This window comes from Chaetodon trifascialis, chromosome 5 (genome assembly GCF_039877785.1).
Source record: "Chaetodon trifascialis isolate fChaTrf1 chromosome 5, fChaTrf1.hap1, whole genome shotgun sequence".
Lineage (NCBI taxonomy): Eukaryota > Metazoa > Chordata > Actinopteri > Chaetodontiformes > Chaetodontidae > Chaetodon > Chaetodon trifascialis.
The window spans coordinates 25247119-25272292 of NC_092060.1; the positions used below are offsets into that span (position 1 = coordinate 25247119).

The 25174-nt window shown below is 42.5% G+C and overlaps 1 protein-coding gene across 1 annotated transcript in view; it reads right to left on the bottom strand.

Annotated features, from left to right (window-relative positions):
- Window positions 1–25174, bottom strand: part of LOC139330867 (teneurin-3) — a 140841-nt gene that overhangs the window by 40078 nt on the left and 75589 nt on the right. Inside the window, exons 6-16 of the mRNA XM_070962008.1 lie at window positions 21315–21440; window positions 19315–19529; window positions 14089–14299; window positions 12889–12990; window positions 11970–12164; window positions 10663–10863; window positions 5717–5902; window positions 2825–2845; window positions 2326–2349; window positions 1081–1227; window positions 351–567 (exon numbers count right to left, since the gene is read on the bottom strand). Of these exons, the coding sequence (XP_070818109.1) occupies window positions 351–567; window positions 1081–1227; window positions 2326–2349; window positions 2825–2845; window positions 5717–5902; window positions 10663–10863; window positions 11970–12164; window positions 12889–12990; window positions 14089–14299; window positions 19315–19529; window positions 21315–21440 (1645 nt within the window). The remainder of the gene's footprint in view (window positions 1–350; window positions 568–1080; window positions 1228–2325; window positions 2350–2824; window positions 2846–5716; window positions 5903–10662; window positions 10864–11969; window positions 12165–12888; window positions 12991–14088; window positions 14300–19314; window positions 19530–21314; window positions 21441–25174) is intronic.

Here is a 25174-nt window from a genome sequence, read left to right on the forward strand (position 1 = left end):
CTGCTGTGCTTTCCCTTTCAATTTGGGAACCCACACGGTCCTGTTATCCTGGTGTAAGAAACCTAATCCTCATGTTCTCACGTTCATAAGAGCTGTTTTTAGCTGGGAACAAGTTCACTCTTGAGCTGCTTAATCTTGACTGGTAGAAGAAATAAATGCTTGTGGCAGCGACACAACTGTAAACACACTTGTCACTGTGACTGCAAAGACAAAGAGATGTGTGGGATTCTTTGACGTTTCGGAGTGGCTGCACAAACACAGGTGGTCTCTCCCGATGGGTAATGAGACAGCAAACAGCTAACGTGATCCAAATAAGTAAAGAGCTGTCAGTAATTCATTAAGCCGCTTACCTGCTGTTGAACACATTATCCCAGGGTATCACGTGACTGCCGCTGGGACCAATCAAGAAACTGACGCGATCGTAGAAGCCCTTGGACGCGGGCTGGGTGGCCGAACTCTGGCCCTGGCCGGCGATGGCAGCGGGGTCAGGCGAGCCGCGACAGTAGGTCTGACCCTGGCAGGAGATTTGAGTGCAGCAGTCTGGGTCCATGCAGTCGACGAGCCCATCTGGAAAACAGAAGGGACAGTCCAGACAGGGAGGGAAGAGCGCTGTTGACCTGGGCTGCATGAGGAAACGTCTGACCATCTCCATTCTTCTGTTGAGCTCTAGTGCACACAGATGACTTCTACCGTCATCTTAAGTTCATTAAAGCGACAGCAGAGATCCTGAGCTGCCATTAAAGTGTGAACTGTTTCAAAGTGTGTCACCTAATATGAAGCTCAAAAGTTCTGGGCTTGCTGATCGGTCTTCATCATCTCCAGAGTGTTAATATATAGTCTCAAGTACTCTCTATAATTGATCTACTGTGTATTTTAAAGCATGCTGCTTAACAATCTGCTCTGCTACAGCATTTGCATATTCTTTCCAGTGATGTTTTATGTATGATTGATTTGTTTTGTTTGTTTGCACTGTCACCGAGGAGCCACATCAAAGCCAATTTTTCTGTCTGCCACAATGAGACATACGCACACGAGTCGAAGCTAAAAGACTATTTGTTGGAGGCTTTTACTTCTTCCTACCTCCCTCGTTATCCTTGCCATCTGAGCAGAGCGTTTCAGTCGCCACGTCGCATCCCAGCCCTCTCCATCCTGACTGGCAGATGCAGTGCCAGACGTTCTGATCGAGGACGCACCTCCCGTTGTTGTTGCACAGCCCGGGGCAGCCGTCTGTCAACACATCATGTACGTGTCAAACAGCCCAGCAAGTCAGAACAGGGAAATCAGGGGGGGGGGGGGGGGGAGACAAGAGCGAGGAAGGGGCATTAAGAGTGGACAGGGGCAGAGGAGGGACAAAAATGATAAAAGACAGCATTGAGTGAACATACAGTACGATACACCTCTGACAGGACTGGGGATGTGGGGGAGGGCGTGAGGAGTTACTGTCGTTTCACATGAGTCTGAAGAGCATGTGCAGCTACAGAGTGGAACGTAAAGAGGGGGCGACCTGCTGAGCTGTTTACTTACTGTTAAAAGGCCGGTGGGAGGAACTTTGAATGCTCGGTGAGTCAAATCCTCATGTCAACTGGAGTTGTTTTTGGCTTTAAATCCAAAAAGTTTGAATGATTCTTTAAGAGTTCAAGCGATGCACTTTGGTTGCATGATTTCTCAAAGTGCAGTCCTCAAATCAAGGGCAGCCTTGGAGCCAAATTCACTATTACTTGGAGTGTTCCCCCCCCCCTGGAATCAAGATTTAAAGGATTCTTTGTGAGTTCAAAGTTGCACAAATTTCCCATTTAAGAGGCTGAAAATCACTGGCTGTCTTGGAAGTTCATTGCCGTTGCCTGAAAATAATTAAAGTGGGAACAGCCTATTGCAGATGTTAGAAACACTCATGTGAAGTAACAGCAACATCAAAGGGAAAGGGAAGTATATATGTAAATAAGGGAAGAAGTGTGGGAAGAAGGGGGAGGGATCTAGAGTCTCTACATATACAGGAAACAGAGCATTTGCTGCCAGATCGCATTCCTTCTAGTGGAGGGTGAAGACAGGGAGCCGAAACATGACTAAACCACACCAGTTTTGGGCGTTTAATCTGGCAGACACAGGGAATTAAGACAGGAGGAGAAGGGACCGTGGAGTCTGTGTGAGACTGGTTAAGACGGACAGGAGATGAGGGGACATATCGGGGGGAGCAGGATCACAGCAGAAACATTATGATCGACTCGGACATAGAACAGGTGTATATACGCCGTGCTAGGAAAGACAGAGAGCGGGGAGGGATTGTTCGTGACAATCTCCCTTGGGGGGGGTAGTGGTTCAATTTACCTTTATATCCTATCTTGACTGCTCCTATTACACAACCGAGGAAAGGGAAACATTTGGAGAAGAAAATTACTTATCTCTGTGGTGGCAGAGAGCTAAGACTGACAAACACATTTACTTATTGTAACTTACAGGGAGCACAAAACGGTTGATGGCATAAAGCTGATGTACCTGCCAAGTTGGGTTAAATATTTGGAAAAGAAGCTTTGCAGGTAGTTTTTTCCCCAAGATTACAGTTGTCTTCAGCACGTTTTAGCTTCTGCTCTAATTTCACTCTTTCGACTGTGTGTGTAAATCACAGTCGTTACGTGATTGAGCTGAACAGCTAATATTAAGCATGAGTGACAGGATATGACTGGAAAGCTGCGAGATCACCCTTTTTTTCTTTAACAGAGTTCACTTTTTTTTTTAAGGAAAAAATACAAGCGTTCAGCTGGATCAGGAAATAACATCTTGCATGGAGACTATAATACTCAAGCAAAGTGAAAAGTGGTTTTTTTACCTGATACTCTTGAATCCAGGGCTATACATGTAAGCCAAGAGGGAGTTGGAGAGAGACAGATAGGCAGGCAGACAGGCATACAGACATAAAATAGAAAAGAGAGTGGATATAAGGAGGAGTTAGAAATGAGAAAGAAATGCAAATAGAAAAAACAAGTAGAGAGCTGACACCAGAGAGAGAGAGAGAGAGACAAAACAGACAGACTTTGCAGATTTAGAGGAGTAGATTCATAGTTTAGCTACAGTGAGGAGGAAAAAATCCAGTATTTGACAAACTTAGAGTGTAGATGTTAATTAAAGCAGAAAGCGATTAAACAGAATTATAGATACTTCCACAGTCAAAATCACCACATTTTTCTGTCCGTGATTATAATTCCTTCCATAGGAGGAAACATAAATTAATCCGGCATCTTAAGCTCATAAAATATTCATTGTTAACACTCTCCATCTGCTTTGCTTTGCTAGAGCAAAACAGGCTAACGCAAAGAAGAACACAAGCTTTGTCTTGATATCTGAGCCTTATAACACTCTTTGTTTTCAGACTATATGAGCCAGTTTCATCTGCATCAAAACATTTTTCTGTCTGCTTGTCAGGAGGTATGTCGTCTCACCCTCAGTCTAATATGAACGCTTCATGAGGCAGCATACTAAACTTTTTTTTTTCTTTCAATTTTGCTGTCATCTCCACTTCAGTGGTTTCAACAACTGCGCTGCAATGAACCAGCAGTACACTAAGGCGAATCAAAAACACCTTAGTGGTAAACTGCATTGCTGAGAAAGCGATGACAATGGGTTAAGCCTTGCATATAAAACAGGATCTAGATGCTCGTGACAAAAGAATGGCCAAGGAAGTCCTCTATTCAAGCCCTGGCCATGTAATGTGATTAAAAGGCGCTTTGTGCAAATGGCAGTCATTCAGGGTTTGAAAGACAAAATAAGCTCCCGGTTCACCAAGAAAAGGTAACGCGCTGCCTATTCATCCCCGCTGCATCCAAAGCAAGGAGTTACTTTCCTGACGGGAGCCTTAAACAGGAGGAAAGAAAGGGGAAATGGATGGTGCACAGTCTGCCCCGAGGAGGGAAAGATTAATAAGATCAGGAATGTGACCCCTCCAACAACTCCCTCACTGCAATCTCCTTGCCCCCCAGAGATGGGTTCATGCTGTGGACCGGGGCTTGCTGATGAGAGAACTTGTAAATACATAATTAGGGTTCAATAGTTTGGAGTGCCAGATCTTTGTTTCGCAGGGAATGTGTCATCATTGAGAGGCTGGAGATGACACTTGGGGGAATGCTGTTTGACGCGGCGTGTCAGGGCTTAACTACAGGACCTTTGACAGAGGGTAAGATGTCGATGAAGTTTGAGTTAAAGGTCAATAGGAAGTGACATCTCAGAACTCATTATCCTCATTAATGCCAGGTGAAGCACTGCCATTTCAGAAAAATGATATTCCAAAGAGGCCTACCCGTGGCTTTTCGGCTCCCTAAATACCTGCCCTTGACTCGCTAATACAGGAGCATCACTTCAGCAGTCTAAAAGGTGGAATACCTAAATGGACGATAGAAAACTTACAAAGTGGATGTGAGCTGTGGCGAAAAGAAAGAGATTTTGAAAATAGAGAAGTGAATGATTGCTGAAAACCAAAAAAATCAAGTTTTCTCGTTTCTTTTTAGTGGGAGAGATGCGGTTCGAATTTCATTTAAGATAAATAAGGCAGTGTTTGTCTAGATTGTCAGAAATTAAATACAGATCTGGCTCATAGACAATTCAGTCATAGAGGCAGCTGTGTTTCTGCAGGTAGAGCCAGTGATCAGAAGGTCAGCGGTTCGATCCTCGGCTCCTCCAGTCTGCACTGAGAAGTGTCCTTGGAAAAATACTGTACCCCAAATTGCACTCTTGTGTATCAATAGATGAATGTGGTATGTGTAGTAAAGTGCTTTGAGTGGTCGGTCGAATAGAAAAGCTCTATATAAATGCAGTCCTTTCAAACCTGCAGTCCATTCAAACCTCTACGTTTGCCACAGTGTCTGGGGTTGGGTATATCTGGTGTCTGGTGCTGCTGAACAAGAGGCGATGCGGCAGCTGAACAGCAACAAAACTGCACAACTGTTCATACATTTAGCAATAGCAATGACCTGGGTGTACATGGCGAGTGCTTAAGTCAAAGGAGCAATAAAAATACTGCTCTCCAAGTAAAAGCCCTGGAATTAGTCTTATGTACTAAAAGAACAAAGAAGCAGCAATAACAATAATGATTATTTATGATTAATAAACGAGGTGTGGCTCATATTTTGGTAACACTCAATAAACTGTCTAGAACTGGTGCTGTATTGTAATATTTCCGTGTTGTTAATAAAGTTTCACGAAGGAAAAAAACTGGTGGCGCAGGTGTAGGTGGGTCTAGAATTGTGAGGACTCTCCAGCTCTGCAGGTAAATTCTAGTGGACTAAAATTACTACCTAAAATAACAGAAAATAGAATACTCAAAGTATAAGTACCTCAAAATTGTACTTAAGTGCAGTACTTGGGCAATTGTTACTAATAGTTACTTTCCATGAATGACAGGCTGACGAACACTCAGAAAAACAGAAAAAGAGGTTCCTGTCCTCCATGTTTCATTCAATGAGCCCAAGAAACACAAGAGTTCACTCTGAAACACAGAAAATGTCACTAACGAGTATTTAACACCAGCGTGTCATGCAGAGGTGCTCGTCTCGATCATGACACTCGCAAAAGAGTGTCATGATCTGTTCGAAACTGCTCTGAAAGTACTGACATTCACACACCAAAGTTGCCCTTTTAAGCCCGTCCATAAATGAATTTCCTCTGTAGTTCGTGCCCTTCTGCCAAGTGTGTGTAGGTGTGCAGTGCTGCATGTGTCACCGTGGCTCACCGATGGTGCAGTGTTCACCCGTCCAGCCCTGGTGGCAGTCACACTTGCCCTCTCTGCAGACTCCGTGGTCGATGCAGCGTGGGTGACAGTCCCTCTGCTCACATTCTGGTCCTGTCCAGCCTTCCTCGCACTGACACACACCAGTGATGCACGAGCCGTGGGGACCGCAGTCCACCACGCACACTTCTGTCGTAAAAGAAAAAGCCATGGAGACATGTAGCTTCTGTTCTGTGAAGAGCCTCTTTTTTCCTCTGTGCTGGTGTATTTTTGTATTCTGCGCAGATGCATCTGCCACTGCTGAAAAATGCTCTGATGTCTGCTGAGAAGTGTTGGCTCCATCGGTTAAAGTGGGCCAAGAAGTTAAACTGTAAACAGGACACGTTTTCAACGCTATTCCTGAAAAACGTGTTAAGAGAAAATCCTGCCAATGTTTAAGAGAACAAAAGCTGCAATGTGCGATAATATTCAATCTAAAGAGGCTCAAAATGACATCTGTTGAAGGAAGCGTTATTTTACATGAGAAAATATCAGCACTTTACTGCATTCTGTTGATTTATGGATCCCAATATACCTGTCATGTACACAATTCTTTTTAAAATGTATGTAAAGGACACATGGTGAAAACATCACATCAGGGCACTGAAACAGACTCCCCAGTCAACTTCTATTTGGCTGCCAAAACACACAGTGGATAGTTAAGAAAAAAAAACAGGATAAATAGTCCTCTAAAAATTGATATATAGTTTTATTACTTTTATGGGATCCCGCGATAATAAAGTCCCTTAAATTCTCAGTGCTTGACATTTAATCTGTAAACCACGGCCTCCACAATGCGGCACAGCAACACAGCGCTGTCAGCCCGCATCGAAACCAATTCAAACGTAATGACTGCGTACTGGAAGGCACACTGAGGAGATAAAACTTTAAAGGGAACATCAAAGAGATACACACTGCGTTGTTGTGTGTCCTCATGACGGCAGACGGATGGTATCTGATTCAGTTTACATCTATTTTATGTAATTTCTACTCAGCAACAAAATCTGGAGGACTTTAATTAGCTTATCAACAAACGGGTCCAATCACTGTAACAACCACTTTCCTCCATCTGAAATGACATCAGAGCTTATCAAAGCTTAATAAACAAGTATTTCTCTGAATAATTAGAGGAATAATAGGAAAGAGGTTTTTTTCCACCCCCGTGAAAGAGCCGCGCAGGTTATTATTGTCATTTTTGTTTCTGCAGCCACTTTTTAACTCATCTTTATCAAAGATTGCAGTAATTTCAAAGGGCACTTTATTTCTCAGGCACCCTTAAATGAAACAAAACCTGGCATCACTCAAAAAGTCGGCACACAAGGGCAGGAAAGCACAACAATTATTTTTGCGCAGCTAAAATCCTCCAAAACAAACACTTTTCAGGTTTTACATATTTGGGCTCATATTTGCATGGAGCCTTGGCAGAGTGAGGCGAGGGTTATGGATTTAAGCAGGTTATTTCCGGACTCAGGGATGTTCAACACGTTTCCTGCGAGTACGGCGCATCGGAAACAGCGCAGAGCAGCTGTTGTGAATCTGAGTTATCTTCAGAAAAGTAAAATTCAAAAGATTGAATCCATGGGTGGTAAGTGAGTCAGTCTGCACCAGGCTAAAGCTAACGCTCAACAAGCTGTGGCTGCGCTTGTGAGGGAATGAGCAATGTTCATTTACTGGAACCAAGAGCTCCGATCAAAGCTTGTGAACAGAGGAGCCATAAAGCTTTCCGCTGCGACAATAGCCCTCAGTGTGCGGCAGGAAAGCAGCTCAAGGATGTCCTCAAATTTTAAGTGACTAGATGCTCCTGGAAATTTATACAGCCCCATAACCGAGAAGTTGGAGACTTTTTAAAAACTTGGTATAGGCTGCCGGGAAAGCAAATTAGCCAAGAGACATCATTCTGCCGTCCAAAATGTAATAAGTCATGGATTAAATATCTATTTTGTTCATGTATTTTTTTAAGCCAATCTCCCCCCACTGCTTTACCCGCACTCCCCTTTTCTGAGGCTCTTTTGGCCGTCTGTTTCCAGCTCTCTGAATAGAGTTTTTCTTCGATTGAGAGACCTTGGATGGTTCTGATTAAGTCGAGCCGACACTGTAGAATATTAAGCATGCCTCTGGAGGGGAGTCATTCGATTCCAAAGGGATACCTCCTTCCCATAGAATCTATGCAATCAATTTTTCATTAGCGCAAAAGTGTTTATCTGCCTTTAACATGCCCCTGACTCGAGCTGGATAGGGGTTGTGGGCGGTCGATGCATGCTACTCGCTTGTTAATTAAAGTTTATTTAATTGAAGAAGAATCGCAGCATTAATTAAGAGGGAATCCTCCACCCACCCAGGTGGGTAAACTCCCCAATTTCTGGACTGCGCCACGGTTAGCCTCGTCAGTTCCATTATTGACATTTCTCAGATATCTTGCTGAGTGAGACGACTGAGTCTGGAATTTTGAAAACATTAACAGAATAACAAATTACCTCTCTTCAGAGAAGAAAACAAAGTGAGACGCTAAAGAAAAGAAAAAATCCCCGCACACCAAAACAATCACTCTTCCTTCTCGGGCACCGACCACAGCGGCTGCACGCCGCTTCAGTAGGTCCGCACACCCATCTATCATCTGAAACGCACCATCCAGCCTCCTCATGATTTAATTTTCAATTGAACTTCAGCCAAAAGAAGCAGAGCCGACAGACTTTACGCTGAAAGAAACCGGCCGCAACTTCTGCTTTTAATTGTTCAGTGTGGTCACTGTGTTTCTCTCTGGGCTGAACACAGAGAATGAGTTTATTCTGAGGGGGGAAACGGCGCATAAATCACCTGCAACTGATGCCCAGATAACAGATGGGAGGGGCCAGCCTTTGAACTAACATGTCACCTACCTGTATCGAGAGGAAACCATCTGAATACAAAGCCGGTAACAAATGAAGAAGCTCTGCTTGCAAGCAGATGGGGACACGCGATTGTCTCCTCTTCTCTATAAAACCTAAATACGCATTTTCATCTTTTGAAAAGCTTCCAAACAAATCTATGAGTCTGTTTTAAAAAATAAACATTTGTGTTCGGTTTCTAAAAAGAACATATGCTCGCTCGCATGAGAGTAACATGCAGAGCCAAAAGCTTTGTTGTTAACATATGGTCTGTTTCAAACCGGCACATGTTACAAGTGTGGATTACCAAACTTTAAGGAGGTGATCACACCCGCTGTCCAACACATAACCAAGCAGTTGGATTTTTCTAATTTGTTCATTTAGGCTCAAACTGCAAGCAAATCAAGATGTCTAATATTTGCTGTCGATAATCAGTTCCTGTTCCTCGAATGAGCACAATCACTCACTTGTTTTTCACTTTAACCTCTGGACATGCTGCCGTAAAGAAGAGGAAACATGAGCTAGGCAGGAGCAGCAGTCCAGACTGAGGTTCCCCCTCAGTCCTTTCCTTCTGTTATCCAACACTTTCCAAGCATGAGTGACTCCTGGCTATCAGATGTCAACATCTGTCTCCTGACAGCCGTGAAAGCTTTTGTTTTGGGCTTGTTACCTGCAGTCAGCTCAGCTTACCCTCTTACTCCTCTTTGGAGGAGACTTCATGTGTGTTGTGCAAAACACATGTTGTTCTCACATGGACAGATCAATGAAATTAAAGATAGAGTTGAAGTCTAACCACACTTGTCCTCCTCATCATGAGAGTACTTTGTAGTAAAAGCACAGACATATCTCCTGTAATTTCAGCCCATCACACCAAAGTAAGACTTCACTGAAGGTGAAAAAGCAGAGACGTAACACAGCAAAAAACAGCTGTATCATGCATGCATTGCTCATGGGATGAAAAACATCAGTCAGGCTCTCATTCGTCATCTCTGCAGCCAATCGAGATGCTTCAATTAATAAATTTGTTTCCTTCACGTGCACGTACGGCGGAAAGCTGGAAGATGCTGATTTGACTGTCCAAATTATTCAAAGAGTTTCATTTCAAAACGTGACATATTAATTTAGGAAAACAGATTGTGCTCGGATGTTCGCTACATTTTAAAAAACAGAGATGATTAATAACCTGAAACATTTAAACAACATTAAAGATTAAAACATATATCACAGCTTTACTCATATTTTCAGTGCTGAATAATTCTGCTTTTATTAGACACCCACATAAAGACATGATGTAGCGCGTAAGATAGATTTTGTATGTCAACCTACAGCCTCTTAATAATGGCTTATACATCTGCTGTTGTGGACACCTGGTGTCTGCAGCGGCTGTGCACAGCGAGGGGGAGTTTATTTGAGATAAATGCAGAACTTGGTGCCAATTAGAGAAACTTAAACACTATCAACAAAAAACTTTGTAGAACTTACTGCACTTTTTGCAAGGATTTATTGAACGAATGAAATAAAAGACCTTGCAGATTACAACTCTAAGTAGCTTAATATGCGCTTTAATTCTTTAAAGCCATGTGAAGACTTTGAAAATTTCCAACTTTGGCAGTCTTAGTGGTAATATTAGCAAGAAAAAAGAGGTTGTGACATTTCTCTATAAACAAGAACTTAAGCCATCAGAAACTGAAACTGAGACGATTAGCTGATTTATCGACGAGTCAAACGAAAGAAAATGAATCTGAATCGATTTTGATAGTAACTTTTTCGAGTTAAAAAGCCACAGATTACCTATTCCTGTTGCTTTTCTTCCTCGTGTGTGATTGTTAATTTAATATTACTGAGTTTGGGACAAACATGTAATTTAAAGATGTCAGTTCAGGCTTCAGGAAGGTGTGATGGGTAATTTTCACTATTTCTTAGACCAAAATATTGGAGCAAATTATCGGCAGGCTAATCGATGACAAAAATCATTATTTGCAGCCTTCAATCACATGAAAAGGTCACACAGCATCGTGATGAAGAGGAAGAGAAACGCGCTCTGACCTATGGAGCAGTCGGCTCCTGTCCAGTTGGCCTCGCAGACGCAGGTTCCCGTGTCGGTGTTGAAGGTGCCGTGACTGGAGCACTGCTCTGGACAAGTGCTCTTCAGGATCTCACAGCTGATACCTCCCCAGCCTGGGTTACAGTGGCACTCACCATGATGACAGGCTCCATGACCGGAGCACATCGGGTCCACGCAGTCCACTGAGGGCACACAGCGAGGACAGACAGCGATGTTAGTTTACCACTTGTAGACAGATATCAAACCTACTTATTTACCCCGGCCACTTCGACGCCACCGCCAGCCACAATCATTTTTCTGCGAGCGAGTCGTAGTGCTCCAGAGCTGGGTGAGGGCTGGTGAGCCACAGTTGAACATTTTGCAGTGTTTAGCGGTGGCTGGTAGCAATTTTCCTCCCTGTGTTCAACTAGCTCCTCTACGGTATATTATAGGGTACTTCCAATATACTGACAGCATAATTATGCACCATTATAGGCACTAGGAAAGGGAGCACAATTAGTGTCTCGACAGATATAATCAATTACTATTAACAATTCGCAGATCAACTCACTGATCTAAGTTAATAATTGGCAATTATAACCAACACAATCATCCCATTACTAACGAGGGATAATTTGCAACAACGTTATTGTGCCTCCTCTGCAGCTAATTGCTCTGTGCATTTCCATATATGGTTCGCGGACTGTGATATTGATCATTTACCTGAACCAATTCATCACACCAGAGCCTTTATATGCAAGCTTGGAACTGCAAATGCGACCTTCCTCCATCTTTGTTGCTTTACTTTACTTCAAATAAAACCGCAATATATTCATTCAGTGAACTCAATAGCCTTTTGCATGTAAGGTCAACCGCACATGTAAATCTGAGCTGATAATTGTCTTTTGCCTGCATGGAGATCAATAAAGCTAAATGCAGTGAAGTGAAGAGGCAGGTGGAAAAGGTTGACAAGAAAGAGGAAAAAGCTTTTTCTCAATGAACAGAGGAACAGATGCCATTGACTGATCGATTTTAACAGGTGTCTTCAACTGTGGAGCATTCCAGTAGGTGACTGCATCAACGGGCGCTGCGCAATCTGTTCCAGCTTGTACCCTCATGTGGTCTGAACGCTAAGAGGGAGTTAATTTATACACACGGTATCAATAACAACCTCTAAAGCATTATCTGCTTGGCAGAGTCGAAAACACCGATTGTTTCACCAATGAACTGTGTCGATTCCCCCGGAGCCACACACAGAAATATGTTGCTTCCAATCCAATGGGAAGAAGCTTTTTCTTTCTCCATTTACCTTGTTCACAGTTGGGTCCTTTATGGCCGGTGTTGCACACACAGTCACCCGCCACGCACAGCCCGTGTCCACTGCACTGAGGATCGATACACTGGGAGGCTGGAACGTCACACTCAGTGCCCTTCCAGCCGCTGTAGCACTGACAGCGCCCCCTGGTGTACTGTCCGTTACCGCTGCACAGGACCGGACAGGCGGCTGAGGAAAGGCAACAGATTGTGCAACGGGTCAACATTTTGGGAAATATGTTTGTTGCCTTTCCAGCCGAGGGTCGGAAGTAAAGGTTGATACGACTCTCATGTCTGGGAAGGGAACAAAGTCTGCCTCCCAGCGCCTCTAAAGCCCAATAATTGACAAGTTAGATCTCGTTTGTTTAATCTGTTTAAAAAACAAAGCGTAAAAACAACAATTAGCTGTTTTACTGACTAGGAAATATGTTTGTTGGCTTTCATGCCAGGAGGTTAGAAATGAAGGTTGATACGACTCTCGCATCTGGTAAGCTTTATATTATTGTATATACATATAATAATAAAACAACAGTATTGATAAAAGTCACTTAAATTATTTACATCCTGTGACTGAAAAATAAACTTGTCAGAAGTCCCTGGTAGACAAAATATGTAATGGTTCAGTGTTTTTGAATTATCTCAAACATACAGTATTTTTTAACATGACATTTATTGTTACATACGCCAGTATCAATATATCTGCAATAAGGTGATATTGGCCAATACATCGGCACAGACAATTTATGGATCTAGTTGTATGAAACAATCTGTTTCAATGCTTTGAGCACCATATGCAAAATTCCATTAACCTTCACTGTGCGGGGGTAAGTGACCCTCAGTTATCCCAAATAAAAAAATATATAGTCATGTGCTGAATGGACAGAATAAAAGTAACAGATGAGCTTCATAATTACCTCTGGAACAGTATGGCCCTATGAATCCTGGGAAGCAGTGGCAGGATCCCGCCACACACTCTCCGTTCCCGTAACAGTTGTGTGTGCACTCTGTGACAGAATCTGTGGGTACAGCAGAGAGCCGGTCCAACTATTAATAACGCATCAGATTGTCATATTGGAGCAAATCTGAAATTCCTCCTCAATATTACATCTGACAACTGTACAGTTTAAGAAATAGTGCAAGACAGCCACGATACCAACTTATCTTTTTCCCCCTGCATGAATCTAGTCTCTCTGAGCATCCCTTATCTGCAGCACTCGTATCGGGCATGGCATACATTTACAGCTATTTGTCCATGTCCCACTAAGGTCTAAGCCTCCATAACATGTATACTGCAGCCCCACTGTTCCCCTCTAAGCCATGTTAAGTAAAAGCCAAACAGGCATTTTAAATTAGACCAAATAATTCCATTTCCTTGACACATTTTCCTTTGCTCCTGACTCCTCCAGTGCCTCATCCTCCCCCCTCAGCCCCTTGAATGACTGATCATGCCCACACAAGCCATGCAATCTCCTGAGTGTTTACAGCTCAAATCCTTTCTGAGTTGAAGTTAATCTGACATATCCTACAGACAGATCTTGTGTTCATTCAACAGACCATCGCTCATAAAGGGCACCCCCAAAGGACCAGGACCCTCATTTTGATCGGCGTTAAGAGGGCAAACTTTTTTGTTATTACTCTAGCTTGTATTGGATGTTCATCGAGCCAGCGTCGGGACCCAGGCAATTTTGACCTCACACATCAATACCTTTGTATTTGTAGGGCCAGATCAATGGATCTCCCCGAAGGAAATAGAAAAAGAAAAACCTTAACTCAACCTTAGTGTTTTTCCTACCTCAAAACCCACAAGGAAATTTCACAGACTGCAGAACACTGAAGAGGTTGTTAGGAAGGAAGGATCAATGCCGTGTATGGTCTCGTATTATAGTGTTGAGCACAATAATCCACTACCATCCTATGAAACCTAGATCTGCCTCCTAGGTGGCTCAAACTTGGAAAAGCTCCGCTTGTTTGTGTCGTAGCCAGAATTTCCCACAACCTCACTCTTTGTTCCTGCGGACGCAGCTGCTTAAGGAAATTAAAGTCCTCCAAACATGTCATTACACATCATTCCAATCACAGTCAGCAGCCATTGCGGCAGATGTGTGTCCTCGTACCCTGGATGATGGTGTTGTAGGACACTGCCTCCACGTTCCGTCCGTCATTGTAAAACGCCAGGTGCCACACCCCCAAGTCCAGGTACTGGATGAATCCGGCCTGGTGGACGGCGACCGAGTGATCCAGCCGGGCCCTCGTCTCCGGTTCACTCAGAGTCCGATGCTCTTTGGCGATAAGCCGGCTGCCGTCCAATAGCTCCACAAAGTCATACTGCAAAACAACACCCAGGATTGCGACAGAAGCAGATGATTGTTATTTTAATGTCAGCATAATTAAACCAGGCAGTAAAGAGGCAGGGGAGTTCAAAAAGCTTATATTTTCCTCCGTTGGATGCTTTGTGTACAGCTCCTCTAGTGATTTCCCGAACAGTCTGAGAGAAACTCTTCAAAGTCGTAATGCAAGACGCAACACGAACAGGTTTGTGTACACAGCAAATATTCCAGTATAATAAGTGTTGATTTTTCAGTGACAGTTATTTGGAGTTGATAGATGTTGTCTGGAGAGTTGTTTGTATACTGATCGAGCCGATATGGCTCTGGGGCAAATGCTCAAAAATATTCCAAAAACACATTGTTAACTCTGACGGGAGTGCACTTAAAAAGACTCTGGCAGCGTGCTTTTTATAATCTGTTAAATTAACATTGATAATGGACTGTGTAGATGTGGACGCTTAAAAATTCAGTGTTTTTCACTGCTGGTGTACCTGCACAAAATACAAAAGACTAAATAAAAAACTTTCTTCAATAGCATCTATGCACCATTTTATTTATCTACTGATTAAAGCACAAAATTGCTGCACTTGATCTGAGAGACTGTGAAAGCTGTTACTAATGTTTGATTGTTTTATTGTTTAATACCCAGGACTCCCTCAAATACAGTATGGAAACAGACCGGATTATCAAACTGAACTGAATATATCGTATCTACAAATAATTCAAACCAAATATGTCCTTGCTGGTAAGGCCAGAATCTTTAACTAGAAACTAACAGACCCACAGTTTACAGTGCAGTATACATAGTAAACACACAGTATATTATAAAGAATAAATGTAACATAGTCTATACCTCAGGCTTATTTTTCTGCTGTATGTTGGGAATGCAGCATAACAGTTTCTCTCTATTTTCTTTTTTTCAAACAAACATTGATTTACAGGGTAAACAAGGAGTAACGAGTCATCCCTGCCAAGTGAAACGAATAAAGCGGCGCATCTGCTCTCACTGCACCTGCTCAACACCTGAACCTCATTTTGACTGAAGCTGTAGGATACAGAGCACTGCAGCAGAAAACAATGTAACACATACAAGCAATCCCTGAACAGACTACAGGCTGCAGAGGAGCACAGCAGACGCAGACAGATCTCCTGGCTAAAGCAATTGGTAGCTACACAGATGTACTGAGCCTATAGAGTCGAGTGGAAAAGAGACTGTGGGTTGCTTAGGAGTGTGATGCATACAGATTGGCACTGTAGTCAGTTTCTAGAGGAGCTCGGATTTAAATCCAATGATGAGGCTGTTTGCAGAGAGCTTTGATGAACTGTGAAGCCATTGATTTTTGACTGAAATTTAAATAAAAAAAAACTGTATCACACTCTTGCTTTTTAAATAAGTAGCATATCATTTTAATTCAAAATAAAAAAAAAGTCTGATTTCGTTAAAAGAGGCAGCAGTTCAAAGTGAGTGTATCTTTCCTGCAGCAGGAGGACCCTGCACACTTTAGTTCACACATGGTAAGAACAGCTCGAAACATGCGTCCAGTAATAAAAAAGTGAAGAGTGGGACATGGGGGATAATGCACAGTAACTAATAGTGCTGCAGATCAGCAAGAGTCCCCCCGCCCCAAACTCATAAAATATGGTAAAGTACCACAAATGTTGGTGTTTTTGATTGTTTTTGTCATGCAAAATTTAAAATGGGAAATATAAATGTCGTAACACCACTAATAACAATTGAACATTTGCTTTTTAAAACTGTATTAATCAAGATTTGTTATGGCAGTACTGCACTAGCTGTAACCCTGTAATGTGAGAATTCCCACCCAAAACTCAAGTTCAACCTAATCTGCAGCTCTATTCAGCTTTTTAGTCTCTTTCAGTTCACTGTATTGGTTTCATGGCCCACAATAAATCAAAACAACCCCTCACGAACCCCATTTCCAGAAGCAGCGGGAAGCTGTTTTTAGCAGAAAAGCAATAATAAACCAACTGTACAGTCCACTATCTGCTCAGCACCAAATGGCACAGAGACAAAGTCACGAATTGGCTCATAACTTCACTAAAAAGCCAGATATTTTTCTCATGAGTTGTTGGAAACCAAACCAGAGCTAAAAGAAAAATAAATGTTGGACAGACATGCATCAGGTGGCCAGTAACACAACTTGCTGGGGTTACTCTCTTTCTGTTTGATGTGTCATGGCAACTATTTGTGAACACTTTAGCCAAAATAACTTAACAAGCTGCTCAGAAACATCCAGTCTCCTAGAAACACAACAGACTTCGAAATAGTTGAGAGAAGGGAACAAAAAATATATTAAAACCGGATTTGGTGCTCAAGAATGTAACAAACAAGGACCCGAGCAACCTTTGAGTTGACTTACAAACGACAGGAAAGAGAGCATTAAGCAAAGGGCAGGTGAAGTCAACACTGTGATTTAAACCCCTTTGAGTGGAGCAGGGGGGCAGGGGAGGGATATTAACCTGGCGGAAGTTGACTTCTTTGTGTTGCTGGCTTGAGGGGGAAGTAATAAAACAGTTCATCCCACAAGCCCTAAACCTCCTGGCCAAGTGCATACATCTCGATTAGCCGGGGTGAAAGCCCCCTCCCCCCGAAAACTCATCTCAATCCAACAATGCCAGTGAATAACACGCAAGAGACCAAGCATGGAGAAAGGGCCGGATGCCTCGCAGACAGAGGAGGAACGCTCCGAGCCTGTAAATTCAGCCTTTAGATGGAGCGGATTCAGCCTGGCATTTGGTGACAACAGAGTACAAAATCTTCAGGAAAAAACTACAACTACAAAGTTTGTTTCTTTGGACTTGTTTGGTTTTTGTATCAGCACAGACAGACACTCAATAGCAGATGGAGGAAGTCTATATTTGAGAAGGGTGGAAAGGCTGTTGCACTTAAATGTTGTCTTGTCTTCCGAGCGGTGAATGCAACTAACAGTCAATATCTCTCGTTGGGGTCTTTCATGCTCAGTTAAGTAAATGCATTGATTTGTGCCCCTGGTCCCTGAACAGTACGTAATTTAGAGGTTGCCACAATGGACACAGTGTCCAGCATTGACAAGCTTGAGTGTCTGTACAACAATTGCCTGAGACATAAAAGTAGTGTATTGTTAATTAGTACCCTTTGGTCTTTGATTTTGTCTGGCTTCCTTTTTTCACCTTGAGAGTGCAATCCAGCTCACCTGTTGTCACTCGCGTCGGCCTTTCTTCCATCAAAGAGTGGCCCTAACTGTCTACACTTGAGTGAAGCCCATCTTTACTAAGAGAGAATGTCAAGAAGGTGAAGCTAAGAGCTTTTGCAGTCAAGTGTGGTGGAAAATGGCCATTGTCTGAGTGCTTCCATCACCATCGCCAGACATTGGACATTCGGATGCCCAGAAATGTCATTCAAGTGACACATCAGACATTTTGGAAACCCTTCAATTTGCAAATGGCAGACGCTTAGTGGAAGTGAAAGACGTGCATGCCCACACAGGCAAATCGAAGCTGAGAGGAGAAAACTGAAACAAAACCAGCGCCTGCTTCTAATTTACAAATGCATGTATGTCTGGACTTTGAATAATGGTCCCTATTAATCAACCCTATTCAATAACCTTTCTAATTAATGTGCATTGTTTGATGCAGATTTACTTTAATGTACAGTTTTGATTCTGCTCAGAAAGAAGCTTTTTTTGAGACAGTGAAGTGGCCTCTTTACATCCATGCAACTGATCACCTGACTGCATTTAATGCCACTTGTAGTGATTCATCCACAGAATAATTATAATTACTATTATTGTTGTGAACTCTTCAGCTCCCCTCAGCTCTATGGAGCATTCTGTCCATCTTCAGCTGACTGTTTGGGTTCAGTCTCACCGCTCTCACTCTGGTCATGTCCAGACGCAGCAGGCAGCTGTTTCTAAGTGCTTCCAAAGGCCACTGCTTGTGGTTCTAGAAGACGTTTTCGTCTCTCATCCAAAAGGCCTCTTCAGTTCTGGATGAGATAAGAGGCAAAACGTCTTCTAGAACCACAAACGAGGCCAGTTTCCTTTGGAAGCACTTAGAAGTACCATGACCTGGATGAATGAGAATCTTCACAGACAGGAGGCTGTTTCCAGCGATAGAGCTTTAAAAACCACTGTGCGCTACCTGCCCAGCACTAAATGGCGGACAGACAAAGCCAGTGCCTGGCTGGAGAAGATAGTCGAGCATTTAGCAGCTAAGGAGCCAGACATTTTACTCAGCAGTAGGCGGAGACCAAAATAGAGCTAAAAAACAATAATATCACACTTACATGTAACATCACCATCACATTTTTAGAAGGTGATAAACATGTTAGTGTGTGTTTACGGCTTTTGGTGCCCCCAAATAAGTACATATTGCAGGCGTAATATGATGTAAATCATGTTGATACAGGATGTTGAGTAGGACATAATGCAGATAGATCATTTTCATGTGTAAAACCAAATTTGAAGAGAAAAAAAGCTGTTTGCCTTGGTTCACGTTTACACCCCCTTGTGTTGGATGAGGTCCCCATAAAAGCGACAGTGTAACTTCTAACAACAGCGGCCACTGTGGCCACAGGTGGGTATTACAGGAAAATGACACATGAGTTTCCCTTCAATTCCTAATATTCCTGCTTTATTTATGTAATAAAACCACTGAAATGTTTATCTGTGGCATTCCAACAGTAGCACAAGTACAGAACAGAGTCTCAAAGCCAGTGAGCAAATTAAGTAATATCAGTTCAACAGCAACATCTATAAAAGTCTGCTTACTTTAGATAACATTAGTCACCATAAGCCACTGGTCATACCAGACTGCAGCTGTAAAACCCCTGAGCGTATTTAATTAAGAAACGATGCTTTTTATGACTTATGAATTCAACGTCTCGTTTGTTAGAGAAAGATGTAGTTCCTTCTTTTAAAAGTGGCATAGCCGTGCTTTAAAGTTTAACAAGGTGTCAGTTTCAAAGGATCTTTAATCTCAAGCAGATCTAAAAACATTAAAAAAAGGCTTTACCTGAGTGTGAGATGGTGCGAGACCCTTTCGTCCATAGACTCCAATCAGAGCGTTCTTCTGTACCGAGATGTTGAACTTAAGGAAGCGAGGCTGCTCCATGCTGAGCTGAGAACGCCAGAAGACCCCCGGTGGGACGCTCTGACCCACCCTCTTCCCAATGTCCACCTGTCCAGTATCGATGGAGTTGTTCTCCTGATGAAGCACGCTGTTCCTTCCTAGAAGACAGAAACACACCCCCACCCAGATTGTGTAAGATGTGACAGAATCCGCAGCACAGCTAAGGTGACATGGTATAAATCAGTTATCACAGAGCCTTTCGTGCCATCAACTAAAACCCTCACGCTCACATCTAAAATACAATCTTGTTTTTCGTGCAGGCTTTGATCTCTGGACATCAGTGAATTCTGCATTCTGTCTTTTGCTTTTTGTGTAATCTTATTCAAACAGGGACTTAACAATAAGATAGTCATATCTTTTCCAAATGAGAGATGACCAACCAAGGCGGGATTAAAAGTAATGGTTCCCTGTGGTCCATGATGCACTGCTCACTGAAAAAAATGACCAGGTATAATTGGCTTTTTATAAGACTCTTAGCAGGCCACAACTCCCATTTTTTCTCTGGTCCTGGTGACTCATAGAGTGAGGCTTCATCTCAGATAAGGTCTAAATGGAATCTGTCAGATATACTGAGCGCTACCTTGCCAGAGCAATAACACCAAATCAAAACAATTTTGCGAATGATGTCCTTAAACTGTGTCCTTACAGTGCCAAAGATGGAGGGATGGCCAGTTTTAATATGACTCATGCTCACATGAAAAACTGTAGACCGCGAGGTGCTATTATAGGAACAGATTTCATTGTTAAGAAGAGAAATCTGTAAAGCGTTTTCAGGTCCTCCCTGTCTGAAGCTCTCTTGTGGAACAACCGCAGCTGTGCTCTTTACGATTTACTGCGGCAATGACTTTTAACTTGTTAGGTGGATGAAGCAGACTTGTCCTGCAACATAATAACAACTCAACCTTTGCTCCTGCATCTTGTATGGAGTGTTAAAGAGTGTGGACCTGTGCGTGCTGTAGCCGTGAGTGTATCTGTTTGTGCCAGACCTCCATTATTTGCACCCTTCAGTGTTGTGTGCGTAATGAGGCCATTGCCTGTCACTTTAGCTTCAGTCAAAGTGAAGACTGGAAGCCAAGTTTACCTCTGGGGAGAATAATAGCCGGCTATTGATTGCCTTTAAACAGTCCAAAACCTGCCTCATGCTATCTTAATTAGCAGTACTTATGAGGATTTAAATCTAGGCAAGTTTAAACAATTGAGCTTTTGCTTGGCCTACTCAACTCAATTAATGCTTTCGTGGTCATGCATTCTAAACACCTGAGTGTGCTGAGAGATTAATTCGGTGGCTTTTGCTGTAAAGGTGAGCCGAGATCGCTGGCCTGCTTGTTGTTGAATACACAATGGTCCAAGATTATGATTAGGCAGTACAAAGCTGTCTGGAATAAGTCGATTAATATTCAGAAGGTGAAAGATTTCAATAAACTAAAGGCTGACTGGGCATCGAGCACCTAACATTTCACTCTGTCGCTCACAAGGCCAACTGGTTTGTTGCTGCAATTTATCTTTCCTAATCATCATTTGAACCTTAACTTGATTTAATTCATTCGTATTTTGTTGCTTTAAAGATCTTTTAACCTTTTTTTTTTTAAGTTGCCATTTAAATTCAAAAAGCAGTAATTACAGGCAGCCTTATTTTCTTTCACGTTGAGAGTTGTTGCACATTTAAAACCAGTAAACGTTTTATTCATTTCAGATGTGAAAAGAACTTAACCCTGATTGGCACAATACATGTATATACAGCAAGCAATGCCAACAACCTTGACCAAAAGAAGCTTCTGGGATGCAGGGAATCCAGCAGAAGAATAAACGCTATTAATCTTGTGCATTGATACTGTAAATGTTAATTAGCACTTTATTCAGATATCACTCTTTTATTTGCTCACCGTCAGCAGCCAGAGCTGTCACTATGCTCGACTGAGTGGGCCCTGTCTTCCCAACTCCTCCGTTTTCAAATGCCGGCTGGTTGTCCAACTCTTGGAGCTGCCAATTGAGGCCGAAAAGGTGCATTGCTGTGAAATACACAAAAAAGCTGTGTGGGCTTGTAGAAACGGATAAACAAATAAGCAAACAGCCGCATAAAAACAATCAAGCCACTTAAGCACAAAAGACCTGTGGGAGAGTACAATGGATGGACCCAATGCAGGCGGAAAAAAACACAGCTTAACTTCCAACATTTCTCATTTTTGTTTTCTGAGGCTACTCTGCCATGGGTGGCTTTTGTGTAAACACAGCGCTGATGGGGCCAGACAAAGTCATTTCAATCGAAACTTAGGAACCCTGTTGCTCCAGCATGTTTCCTCGGGGAGCACTGTTCATTAACGCGCCAGAGTGTCTGCACAGAAACAGCTACTGTATCAAAGAGAGCAGAATTTCTGTTTTGACACAAAGCCTTTACTTCAGACAAGGGGACGAGGCCGACTGGACAAGTCTTAAACTGTCCAAGTCTAATACAAAGCAGGAAGGACACAGAGACGCAGCTGCATGTGAGCGAAAGAGTGAGACGGAGGCAGAAAGTGAGAGACTTTTACGAAAGTGTAAGGCAGTTTATTGAGACAGACAGTCACAGCGGGAGGAGGAAGTGAGAGGGTAAGATGCTGCAACACTCCTCTAGTTCTCTTACATAACTAAACTGTGTCTGGCTTTCATTCAGCCAACCTGCTTTATTGTCACAGTATTGGATGCAATCAAACTGTGTTCTTGTTGTTTTGGGAAACTGAGGTGCTTCTGTGAGCGCAGCGAGAGGGCCAATCTCCTTCAAAGTCACCAGCCAGGGAACATGCTGAGGAAGCATCTTGATTTCCAACCATTTGATCTGCGGGAGGAACTTTTCTCCAACACCCGTCGCTCGCTGGGAAGATGGATATTGACTGCAGCAAATAACTTGAGAGGTGGATGAGGGGCCAGAGAGAATTTCAAATGTGAAGGAGACCAAAAGAGAGAGAGGGAAACTCATATGGACAGCACATCAGTTGGTGCTTTGTTAAAAAAAAACAGGTGTGTTTTGTAGAATTGGGCAATATGACGGTATATAATGTGCTAAAGTACAAACCTGTCCACCGGTAGACATTTGGTAATACTGCTTCTAACACAGGAGCTATTTCTTAGTGTTTCTGGCAGACTACGTAGCAACTCAGGGCTGAATTCTAGCAATTCTCACGTGATCTCGCTAGGTAACGTGATTTGGGCAGCGGGGCTCACGTGACCATGAGAGTGACAGTTAGTGGCAGTAATGCACCTCCAAGCTGAGGAAGAAGAAGATGGTGACAAGAAAACACGGAGGACAGTGAAGGCATCGCAGCCAAGCCAAGAAGAGGGAGAGGAACTTGTGACTGAAAGCGGTGTGACTTATGGTATGGTTATTTTAAAGTATATATTCTAATATTTTAATTGAATTTAAAGAAAGATTACTGTATCGTTATGTTGATCTTTATTTAATCAGGCTGCCTTTTTGAGATAACGACCTCTTTTCCAAGAGAGACCTGAAAACAAGAAACACTCACAAGAACATAATCAGCAAACAGAATTACACAATTAACAAAGAATTAATATAAACAGTTACAAGAATCATAAAAAACATCAATAAAGCTTTAAAATCTCTAAGGGGGATGCAGGGCTCTAGATGTGAGGTAGTTTGGAAGCTGCAACAGCAGAGCTTTATAGATGAATAACACGAGACGGCTATTTATTCTCAACTGTAAGGAAGTCCATCCAACCGTGTGATACAGAGAACAATGATGAGCACGAAATTTGTCATTTGTGATCAAGCGTAATGCGCTATGATACACAGGGTTTAGCTGCTGAAATGCTGATGGGGCAGCATGACAATAGAGAATGTCTCCTTAGTGAAGGACGGACACGAAGGTTGACTGCACAGTTTTACAGTCGGAGGAAGACAGACATCCCTAAATTCGATACGAGACGCCTAGTTTGGTTTTTCATTTTTGAGGCAAATGTTGAATATGGATCTTGAAGGACAGTCTGCTGTCAAGGCAAATTCCTATTTATTTATGTACCGTTACCGTGATATAAAATTACAAATACTGTGATGGAAGATTTAGGCCATATCGCCCACTGAGTGTTTTGTTTAAAGCCTGCTGATGAATATACTTGGCATTGGTTTAGTGAGGATACACACAGCATAGTCCTTGGTAGATGAAATTAATAGGCGCTCTGTAGCCTTGATTTCCAATCAAATAATGCAGATTTATCATTGAGTGATAATGTTTGGCTGTCGAGTACATTCAGCCAGCATCACCCTCAGTGTCAGAATCCATTTCAGTTGCCCACGAAACAGAAATTAATGCTGACTGCTTCGTCAATATTTCTGACAAGACTGACTTTTCTAAACACCCTGAACGGACGAGTCTGACAGCGCCTCCGGATGTGAAAACATGCAAGATCTGTGTACTTTTGTCGTGTGTTTGTTTAACAGATTTGTCATGAGGTTTGCTGTTGCTACTGACATCAAAGTTTCAAAATGTCACCTTCAACCAGGTTCAGATCAGACTCGGTGTAAGTTCACCAGCAACGCAGACAGATGCAGACAAAACCTGCAACTTATTATGACAAGAATTAGACAAATTCTCTCAAGATATTCTCATTTGTCCCCAAAACTGAATCAAAACATACAGAACGCTGTCCTCGGCCTAGTTAGGCTGTAAAACTCCTACATTTAAATGCAAACTTTTCTCACGGCTCACTGTGTAAATATTTTCACTTCTTAGACAAACATGTTGGTGGCTTAAACTGAGCAAAGGCTCCGGTATCCTCAGAGAACACTTTGTGCTGAGCTGGGTCCCAAATTGCAAAGATCAAGTGAGGACAGCTGAGAAAAAAAAAAAAAAAAAAAACACACAAAAGTGACACCTACTCTTGCAAAATGATTGACAGCATGAAATTAAAGCGGGTTAAGGTGTTACTTAAAGAATAAAAGGTAGCATAATCTTTTACTCCACAAAAACTGTATTTACAAAATTAGCATTAAATATTTTGGAAAATGAACCCTTTTAACGCTGAGAGAGAAATGTGTCTCTGAGCTGACTGCCAGACGAGAGGACGCTGCACTTTATCAAAAGGAGACATGCCAGACAGTGATCTCAAACACATGGCATTGCTGCTTTATATTTGATGATGCAATACGATTTTTGTTTATTTTTGTTGTGCATTTGTCCTTTAACAAATCTGAGAATCTGCAGCTACGCTAGCAGCTCTGTGAGGCTGATAGCAAACATGCTCATAGTGACAATGCTAACATGCTGATGATTAGCATTTAATATTTACCAGGTCATCATCTTAATTTAGCCTGTTAGCATGCTAACTTGTGCCAGTTAGCAATAAAAAAAACTTCAGCTGATTGAAACATCTTCTGCAGGTTTTTAATCAAAACCCAAACCGTCAAATTGAATCTTTGACCGAATGATGGTGCTGGATTAAAAGTCAGGGGATCTCCAAAGTTATTAGAATTCATCCACAAGGGACCATAAATACAGTGCAAAAGCCAGCCTTGTGGTGGCGCTAGAGGAAAGGTTCCTGATTGTAGACTCATTTAACATAAGTCCAGACACTCTCCTCAGCTTAACATTATGCACTCCCGTCTCCCAGTACCACCAGCTCTCTACCGGAAGGCAAACTGTGTGTGACGGAGGGCTCTTGTGTATCAACCAGTGCACAGAAACACCACGAGCCTTCCCCTCTTCACTGCTTTTAGTGCACCACGGACTGAATCCCCACTTACCTCATCAAC